General features: G+C 37.9%; 1 protein-coding gene across 1 annotated transcript; it reads right to left on the bottom strand.

Moving 5' to 3' along the window:
- Positions 1-1893: 1893 nt before the first annotated feature.
- On the bottom strand, positions 1894-7190 carry ptger4b (prostaglandin E receptor 4 (subtype EP4) b). Its single transcript, XM_027007955.3, has 2 exons — positions 5540-7190; positions 1894-4543 (listed from the first exon to the last, which is right to left on the bottom strand). The coding sequence occupies exons 1-2, from the start codon at positions 6314-6316 to the stop codon at positions 3923-3925; spliced, it is 1398 nt and encodes a 465-aa protein (XP_026863756.2). The 5' UTR covers positions 6317-7190; the 3' UTR covers positions 1894-3922.
- Between the last annotated feature and the right edge of the window lie 2397 nt (positions 7191-9587).

Genomic DNA, 9587 nt, shown 5'->3' on the forward strand with positions numbered 1-9587 from the left:
CTTATATTTGTTGGAATACATCCTGAATCTACCCTGCTAGTCCAGTGTGATGCTTCATTTACAAAAGTTGTTATTCTTCAGCAACCCTAATGTCTGCAATATTACAGCCAGAGGCTTCATAAATCTAATAGCCTTAATGTAGCACCTGCAGGGCCTGCTGCAAGCCACCAGCAGTCCTCTGTCTCCTGTTGATCTGCACTAATTGTTCCTTATTCAGAATGAATGAGGAGCATCTATTTTGTTTTATTAATCATCATTTAGAGCTATATTGTGATGCAGTGGGGCAACATTTCACTGATGATAACTTAGGATTGCAGGTGGCAACGCTTATGTGTACCAAACATGATTCATACTGTAAGGGAGTTTAACAGATTTCCGCTTGATATCTAATAGAATTACAGAAAACCTACTGTGGGCATATCTGCTCACACACAAGAATCATCTTTGGTTTGGTTCTAGATGTATGATTTTTTTTTCCTCACTGAGTTGGGGGCAATACACCATGTGAACAATTATTAGGCAAGTTGTGTCAATCCAAAAATGTTAAACCTCAAACCTGAATATTCAAGCAAGTAAAAGTGAGGTTTTGGCTTTCTATGTCTGCGTAATTATTGGGCAACTAAATGAAAAATAGAAGATTTCCCATCTCACTTATTTATTTTTATCTGTTAAAGTAAGAATAATAAACAAATGACTCAATTTACAAATAAACATTTCTGACATTTAAAAAAAATCTCCAATATATCCACCCTTCCTTTCAATCTTTTTTGGCCCATTTTCCCTAAGGAAAAGAAGCTGCCTAATAATTATGCACACCTTAATTTCCTTAGGCCACACCCTTCCTCTTTACACAAATACACATCACCTGTTATGCATAAATCCAAGAAGCATTCAAGTTTATACAGCTTGGAGTTGAAAAATATGCATAAAAATGATGATATGGTGAAAATACTCTCTTGCTTTATATTTGTGCACATAGTGTATTTTATATTTACATACAGGATATTTTATGTATGCCCCTCATCTTAAAATACATGAGTAAAAAAAATTATTTGAGCCTAGCTTGATTTGTTTTGATTCTGCCTTAGTATGAAATTATGGCAGATACCAGCTTTGATCACTTCTGTTAGGTTACCACAGAGTACACAACTTCTGACACTTGTAAGATGATGTATTGAGGCATGTTATAATTAAATGCACTTGGTTTTTACATGGGTTAAGCAAATATCTACTGCTTTCACCATAAAAAGTTATGTGTTGCCTGCTAGCTAAAAAGCCTTTTAATAGCGTTCCCTCTGCAGATAAGAACATTGGTTTAACTGTTGCCATGGAAGTGTTTTCTTGTCCTAACAGATGCCATGACATTGCTGAATGATTATAGACCAGTCCATGTTAGTAGGGGGTGGCAGTAATTAGAGTAAACTTTCCTAGGGAGTCAGATTATTAGAACAAGTTCACTTAAAGGAACAACAAATCATTTTTACTACCAAAAAGTAGCAAACAATATTTATGAAAGTGATTATTTTTACATTATTATTAGAAGGTGCAGCTCATATTTAATTGCTTTATATTACTTATGACTCCTTTTATCCTGTACATGCCCTTTGGGTCCTATGACACAGCTGAGACAGATCTGTGTGACTTTGTTAGATCTGTTAGAAGTGTATGTTGTGTTTTATTTCAGCATTTTTGCAATATCCAAGGTTAAATACTATTTCAATCTGCTACTATTTCATTTTCATTTCTCAGGGGGAATCATTTTTAATGCTGCCCTGTATTTTTAATCCCATTTGACTAGGACTGGTGAGAAAAGAATTGAACATATTTACACAGGAGGAAGTAAACTGGTTGGAATCATTTGTTGTAGGTAATGCATTTAAAGCACTGAAAAAGTGATGCTCATATTAAAGTTTAATTTTACACACATTCGCATTTACATACAAAACATTTGTACAGCTCAAATTATGCCTTCAGAAACTAAAGTTTGCTATGTAAGACTTTGGCATGGGTATAACAACCTAGACCTTCTCACAGAGAAGATGCAACAAAACCCCTGTATTATAAATTTCAGTGGGATGTCATTCACATTTTCATATAACAAGTACATACAAACAGGATTCTCCAAGATGCCAAAGGCATCTTGGAAACAACAGCTGACATTAACAAGATGTATTTTAATGGTTCAGAAAATTAAAAAGTGGAAGAAACACCATCTCATGACTTTGCAATCTCTCTTACATATCGCCTTATGCATGGAATACACATTTCATCATTAAGACAAATTTAAAAAGCTTTTAATAATCTGCTGCTTATGACATTTGCGCTTATACTGTGTAATGTGTTGCTATATTAAGACACAGAGATGACATCTAGTCCTCATTTAACAGATCTGGGCCTGGTTATGATAATCATACTTTATCTGTAGGCCAATGGATCCTTATTTCAATAAACATTAAACAAACTCTTAAGTGATACAACAGAAAAGTGTTTGCCCTGTCATTGTGGCATTGGGTGTTCAAGCTCTGGTGTTGCCACAGCCATCTGTAGCTGGGAGCCCAACAGATCAAACTGGGAGGGAGGGGTGGCCACATACCGTCATTTACATGGGACTGGCTAATCACGGGTGTCTGTGAGATGAGCTCATGCATCAGAAAGGGCAGGGTAGCGGTGTCCTCTGAGTGTGTTGCATCCCCCTAACATTGCATGAGCTGAAGCTTGAAAAGATGTGACTGGTTGTATGTGTCTTACCCTCCCTTGTTGGCAGTAGTTGTGTGATAGGGGATACTGATGGTTATGGATTAGATATGAGAGGGAAAAGGGGTGACCAAAAAACAGGATATACAAAAGAAAAAAATAGTGGTACTTTCAACAAATGTTCAAAATCCATTTGTGTATTGAGGCTTCTATGAAATATAAACATAATTGGTTTATGTGATTTAAATTAACAAAGGAAAATGTCTACTACATAGTTATGTGTGGTGAAGTGCTGTATGTTCAAGTCAGTGGTTCTACACTTTCAAGTAAAGACTTCAGAGTGTTAATTATGGGAAAATAGCAACCCTCACGCACTTTGCTATTTGTTTGATCTAAATGCAGGGCAAACATCAGGTTTATATCCAAAATGTGTACAGGACCAGGGCAATCTGAGAAATCAAGCAATCTTGATTTCAGTCCCTTGTCTTGTGCTCCCTTATGCAAGTAATACACCCGCTAATCTGTAACCTCCATGGATCTGTGGGGCAGTTGACTTTCTCAGTCCAGTTATAGGGTTTACACTGACTTCTTATAAGGAATTCTTATAAGGTGTGTTCTGGTGCAAAGCATTCAACATTACATGAGCTGCCAATAATGCTATATATATGACTAGCAAGCTGACCCTTGCTGAACTCCAGAGGAACGTTTTCTGTGGTTTGGCAATCCCCTGGGTTGCAGTGCTGTCTCATGTAGCTAGAACTGCACTAAATCACCCAGTTCAATATTAGACTGTACTTAGACGTTATGTCACATGTTTATGACGCCATCATTATTAAAGTTTATCTCTCTATCATACATATATACAAGACTAAGTATGCACATTCATCATCTTTTGTTTTAGCAAAACATTTGTTTTACCAAAGTGAAAACCTCTCACTCTCTTTTTAGCTCTGTTTCCTTTCAAAAGCATTACTTCACTTTTACAACTTTTGCTTTTTCATTCACAAGTATGTAGCTTTCTTCCATGTTTTCTTTCTTACCAAAGTAACCTCTCCCACTCTATTACAGGCTGGCTCATCAATATAATTTAGTGTTTGCTGTCAATTTAGCTTATTGGACATCCTCCATGACTCATGATTTTTTGAACATTTCATTTTTTTTAATTCCTCTCCTGCAGTTTTATTTCTGTATTGTTGTCAACCATGTATAGTCCTGCATGCATAATATCTCATATGCATCGTTCTTGTAAATTTAATATCTCATCTGTGAATGTGACCTGAAGTGTTTGCTGCTTGCAACCCTGTCGTGGTCCACTTTTGTGGGAGGGCACTAGGATACCTGTCTCTTGTGATTGCACATTCACATCTCCCTCTTTCATTTCCTCAGTAGAGCTTTGACTGTTTTTGTGGTCTAATCCCCGCTTGGCTTGCAGAAATGCTTGTTCTGTGGGAGATAGATATGTCCTGCTCTCCACCAAGCATATGCTGAATCTGGGACCCTCCACTGAGTCAGATGGGTATAGGTATGTCTGAGAGGTGCTGACCATGTCTCTCAGCTCTCGTGACACAAGTGATGGTGAATCACGAGAAACGATGGGGGACATTTGTGGTCCTCCACTGCAGCGAAACTCGCCAGGGCTCGGCCCAGGGCCCCACCCACCAATACGACAGAACAGACACTTAACCTTCTCCAGAAGCTTTTGCAGGACTGTTTTTCTCAACAGAATGTATATCCATGGGTCCAGGATCGCATTGACTGAGGCAATCCGGATGGCCTGGAGGTCTGGATTCTGCTCTAACACCTGCTCAGTGTCAGGGTGAAGATATAGCTGGTTCACAAATACCCGCACCTACCAAAGAAAGACAGACATGACATATTTAGAGTATTTTTAAGGTTATAGCTTCAGATTTACCTTTCCTTTTGGTCTTCCAGTTAGTTTTAGCCTTGTCATTGATTCTGCAGTTATGTATGTAAGATGTGAGGCAGAATGTGCATGGCAGATTTTTTTTGTCTTAGAAACTTTGAAGCTATGTACAAAATTCTCCACTGATCTAATGCTTGTCTTGTGAGATTTCTGCAGGATACTAATAAAAGCTGTAATCTTATAATCCCCACATAGTTATAAATAATACTATATATTACCTTATTAGTTTTACTACTACACACTGTCACACATCAATACATAATTTCATATATGCTAATGTAGAATCCAACAGCAAGAAGAATGCCTGCACGTATTTTAAATTGACCATTATAAACTCAAAATCATATTAAACATGAATTTCTGTGTGTGTGTGTGTGTGTGTGTGTGTGTGTGTGTGTGTGTGAGTGTGTATATATAGATATATAGTTTTTTTATTTATTTATTTATTTTCCCCTTCACATCTGTATTGCAAACGATAAAAAAACTGCCTTGGATAAAAACCAGTCAGTCTGCCCTATGCACATTCATACAGAATGTCTTATTTATCATAAGTGATCAAAGTAAAGCACTTTTATTCTGATGTTTGTTTATGTGCGAGCAATCTTTCATAGTATGATTCATTTTTTAGTCTATATAAGTAATATAAATATTATAAATAAATAAATTGGAAGGCATAGACGGGAGACTTAGCTGCAGTAACTCATTATGTGTGCCCTCAACTAACGATTCAAAAGGCACCTTATCTTTAAATGTTTCATGTATACAATATCAGCAACAATAACTGAATCGAGCCATCTACTGGCAGTTAAACAAACTTGTTCAAATGATTTGCGCCTTACTTTTAATTGATACAGTTTCCGTTTAGATGGATAGATAAGACAAGTCGGTAATTTCCGAATCGTAAAATCGACCAAATCTTACCACTAATGGAATGGAGCAGATGAGTACTACTGCCGATGTAGCTATGAGTAAAATAACCATTTGGATCTCAGCGCCAGCCATGCGACTAAAACTCCGCCTGCGACGGAGGTCCGTGATGCGTCCCTGGTCAGTGCCAAGAGATGTCCTACGTACGAAGCGTTTGTGCATCATTATTAGAGCTCCACACACCAGCACATTGCAGACGACGGTAACCAAGATGAGCGCAGAGCTGACACCAGCGTAGGCGTAAGAGAAGGCTGCGTGTATGCTGTTGTTAGTCCGCCAGTCGATGAAACACCAGGTATGCGGGAACTGGAGCTTGACATGGCCGAGTCCTATGCTCGGAAGCGCACAGAACAGTACATTGGAAACATAGATTCCCGCGAGGGTTACGCCTGCAAGTTTCTGATCCACGTAATGACTGTAGAAGTATGCATGATTTATCGCCAAGTACCTCTCAATTGACATAACGCAGATGAAACTTAGTCCAGCCAGCGAGAAAAACAGTAGAATAAAGCCGAAATATTGACAGAGTGAATCGCCCCCAGGCCACCTTCCATTGACATAAGTAGCTATAGTGACAGGGCTCGCAAGAAGTGTACCTAACAGGTCTGTTACTGCCAGCCCACACACCAACGTGTAGAAAGTGGTTTCCTTCTGTTCTTTACGCGACTTTCGGAGCACTACAATGGCAATCACATTACCAACCACACCAAATATGAACATGATGACCGGAATTGTGGGGTCCTTCGGCTTCTCAGAAGTGGTGGTGTTCATCTTTACCTAGTTGTAACCTGCATTAATTTTTAAAACACCGCATTTAAAAAGTCACTTTACATACGTATCCGTTGCATTTCGTGTTGGGGTAACTTCCCCAATTGCGCGCACTCATTCAGTCTCTCCAGAGAACCCATTGTATATCCAAACTTACACTTCGTGTCTTGCTGAAGTGCGACTCGTCATTCCTTTAATAATTCTAGGCTCCCCAGCTTTCTGTCAGTATTGTCTGTTTGTCACAGCGTTGCCTACTCTACGGTTGTCCACACTCACTAAACTGACGCACGCGGTTTTTTTCCCTTGAGAAACCCATGAGAGTGTTTCGTCAACTCCGCCCTGTGGTTTAGCTAACCAGTGACAGTGCACTGCGCAGCCTGACACCTTGCTATTAGTCTATCACTCATGCGCGATCTCTTCCATGCGCCTAATTGGCCTCGAGTAACTTAGGATGCATATTATTTATTGGACAGAACTTTTCTATGCAATACACTAAAAATACATTATAATTTTGTGAGAACTACACATTTCTAAAGAACAGCAAGGGCTAGGAAAATTACCTGGCCTTTTAACAGAAAATTACCTGGCCTCTGTCACCAGATCTTCATTAAAAGATTCCTTAAGACAAATGTGTCAGGCTGTCAGGTAAAGTTGGATATTTTGATATATATATAGCATTTAGTAAATCAGTATGTAGTTAGCCTTTTTAACCTGAAGTACTCTTCTGTCACACAAAAATGTGTGCTGTACATTTTTGTTCATTTCCACTAGTGCAGTGTTTCATTTCTGATAATGTTATGTTTTGGATTAATGTATGTGTGTTATTCGTTAATTTTGTTATATTGACATGTTTTGTTTGCTTGCAGTTCCTGTTGTGATATTTAATTAATGTTGGTATAAGTTCTCTCTTGCTTTCACTCTCGCTTCTACCCACTCTCTCACACCCTCACCTTATTTACTTTTATGCATCAGTTTGCTATGTGAAACACAGCATCTGTGTGGCTAAAATAGCTGATCTATGATGAATATGTATTGTGACAACACCTTTAAATATTTATGTCAGGATTCTCTCAGATGCAAGACATCAGGACATCAATGGTATCTCTGAAAACGTGTTTAAACACAGGAAGTTCGGGGTGTAGTGCAAAGCACATTCTCGTGATTGGCACAAATTATAAAGAGAAGCATTAACTGTAATGAAAAAGGTGAAAATAAGGAAACATTGACTATGTTTTCTTATTTTCCAAGGAAGATCCCTTGTAATCTTATGATCATGCAATATCTATATCATTGGTAGTCACTGCCAAACTGTCATGTCATTGTCCTTGGTAGTCATTTTTGCACAGGGAACTATTTGGGAGAATGATAACTGTATTGCAAATAACTTGCAAATTTGATTGTTTTTTGTTGATTTACTTTGGAGCAGTGTCCACAGTGGAGGCATATACTGTAGTTGTCATAAAACAGAATAGAGTTCCTCTCTGGAACTGTCAACCCTTGCAGTAGGCCTCTTGCACACATCGCTTGATGCTCCCCATTCAGGTCACTGACGTGAATTCCAAATCTGTGCAATGGCAAAGTGAATTAAAGATCTTTAATTGACAGTTTCTGAAACATGAAGTCTTGGCTGCAAGCTCAGCTGTGATGTGACATCTGTGATGACTAACTCAATAAATTAGATTTTTAGTGCTTCTATGACTCAAGCAAGTAAGCAGTGATAAACATATACAAAAGAAAGCTTAGAATGTCATGGCAGGTTTATTTCACACATATGGAAGCATGGTCAAGCGGTCTTTTCAAAACAGAGTACTAAGGTGTTCACATCTGTAAAAGCACAAAGACATTCACACAGAGAAATATACACGAATATTGAGGCCATAGATCACAGAATCATGGCTCTAATGGTGTATCATTAAACTAGCATTAGAAGACACTGGACCAGATCCTGGTGCTTTAGTCTGAAAACATATTTGTTAAAATATAGTAAATGAATGATCACGTAGTGGGTGGTGGATGCCTCAAGTGCATGTCAGTCATGTTCATTTAAGGGAACTTAAAATGTGGTGGCAATCCTAAACTGGGATTTTTAATATGAACAAGGCCTCTGTCGTATATGCCCTAAACAACAATGATTTTGAAGCAGATTGCATACTGGACTGAGATTGACCATCTCAAAACTTTATTGTTTAAACCCAAAGCGCAATGCATTTATTGTCAAACTTAAGAAATATGTATACTGGAAAATTGTCACATGTAAATAATAAATGATTCTATAATAAATTATGTTCTAGCTGTCATTCTATTGATTCTAGTTTTTCAGCAGCCAATATGCAGTACGTACATCACACATACAAACGCTGAATACAGAAGCAGTTTCACTTCCTTTAAATATAGAACAGATATAGAACTCACACACCACAAAAGTGTCATATACAGTATGTATGCAAAAAAACACTACTTAGTCATAAATAGATTAAAATATGGTCCAAACTGTTTGTCCTCTTAGTTTGTTCATCAGGGAAGAAGAAGAAAGAGCACTGTGCATCCTTCCCTTGATGCCTGTATCAGTCTATATCTAATTTAGATTTCATTACTAGAATGTGAGTAAGATATTGGAAGATATTGGGCTCAATAAGCATTGTCCAAAACCTTTATTACAGTGTGTGTCTCCATGTACTTGGTGAAAAAGTTAGTTCACATCTTTCAATGGTATATATTTTAAGTGGTGTTTTTCCAGTAATGTCACAAATAAACAAGCTGCTCTACTTTGTTCTGTACTGTCACTTTATAGCTCCTATGGTGCAGTAATGCGTGTAGGCAAAGCAAGATGTGGGGACAAGTCACGTTGAACAGAAACATACGTTTATTATCACACATGACAATTAGACGTAGCTTGCAAGCTATCAGGATCAAACACCGAACACAGTAACACGTAAAGGATAGACCTTTATACACGTATACTAATGACACACATTTGGGCAGAGAGATCGTATTGTCACAGATGCACGTTACCACTTCCTTCCCTGATCAGCTACACCTCTTAGGAGATGTACTATTTTAGTCGTACAACAGAAAATACAGCAAACAATTCATAGCTACTGCTTTATCTTTTCTGACGCTGTGCCATTTACTCTGAAAAATAATGCAGACATCATACCAAAATGCACTGCAACCATGTGATATTTGTTTACAATTTATTTTATCAACAGACCATTACATTTTGCCTCTAAAATTCAAATTGCACTGTTGAGTTAGTATGGCATTAAATGGATAA

This window comes from Electrophorus electricus, chromosome 1 (assembly GCF_041902795.1).
Source record: "Electrophorus electricus isolate QZ-2024a chromosome 1, ASM4190279v1, whole genome shotgun sequence".
Taxonomy (NCBI): Eukaryota; Metazoa; Chordata; class Actinopteri; order Gymnotiformes; family Gymnotidae; genus Electrophorus; species Electrophorus electricus.

What these genes read in the sequence shown, in the direction of transcription:
- ptger4b (XM_027007955.3), bottom strand. Translation starts at nt 6,316, where the DNA reads ATGAACACCACCACTTCTGAGAAGCCGAAGGACCCCACAATTCCGGTC. An exon ending in TCTGCTCCATTCCATTAGTG is followed by an intron (nt 4,544 to 5,539) that starts GTAAGATTTGGT and finishes TTTCTTTGGTAG; the next exon opens with GTGCGGGTATTTGTGAACCA.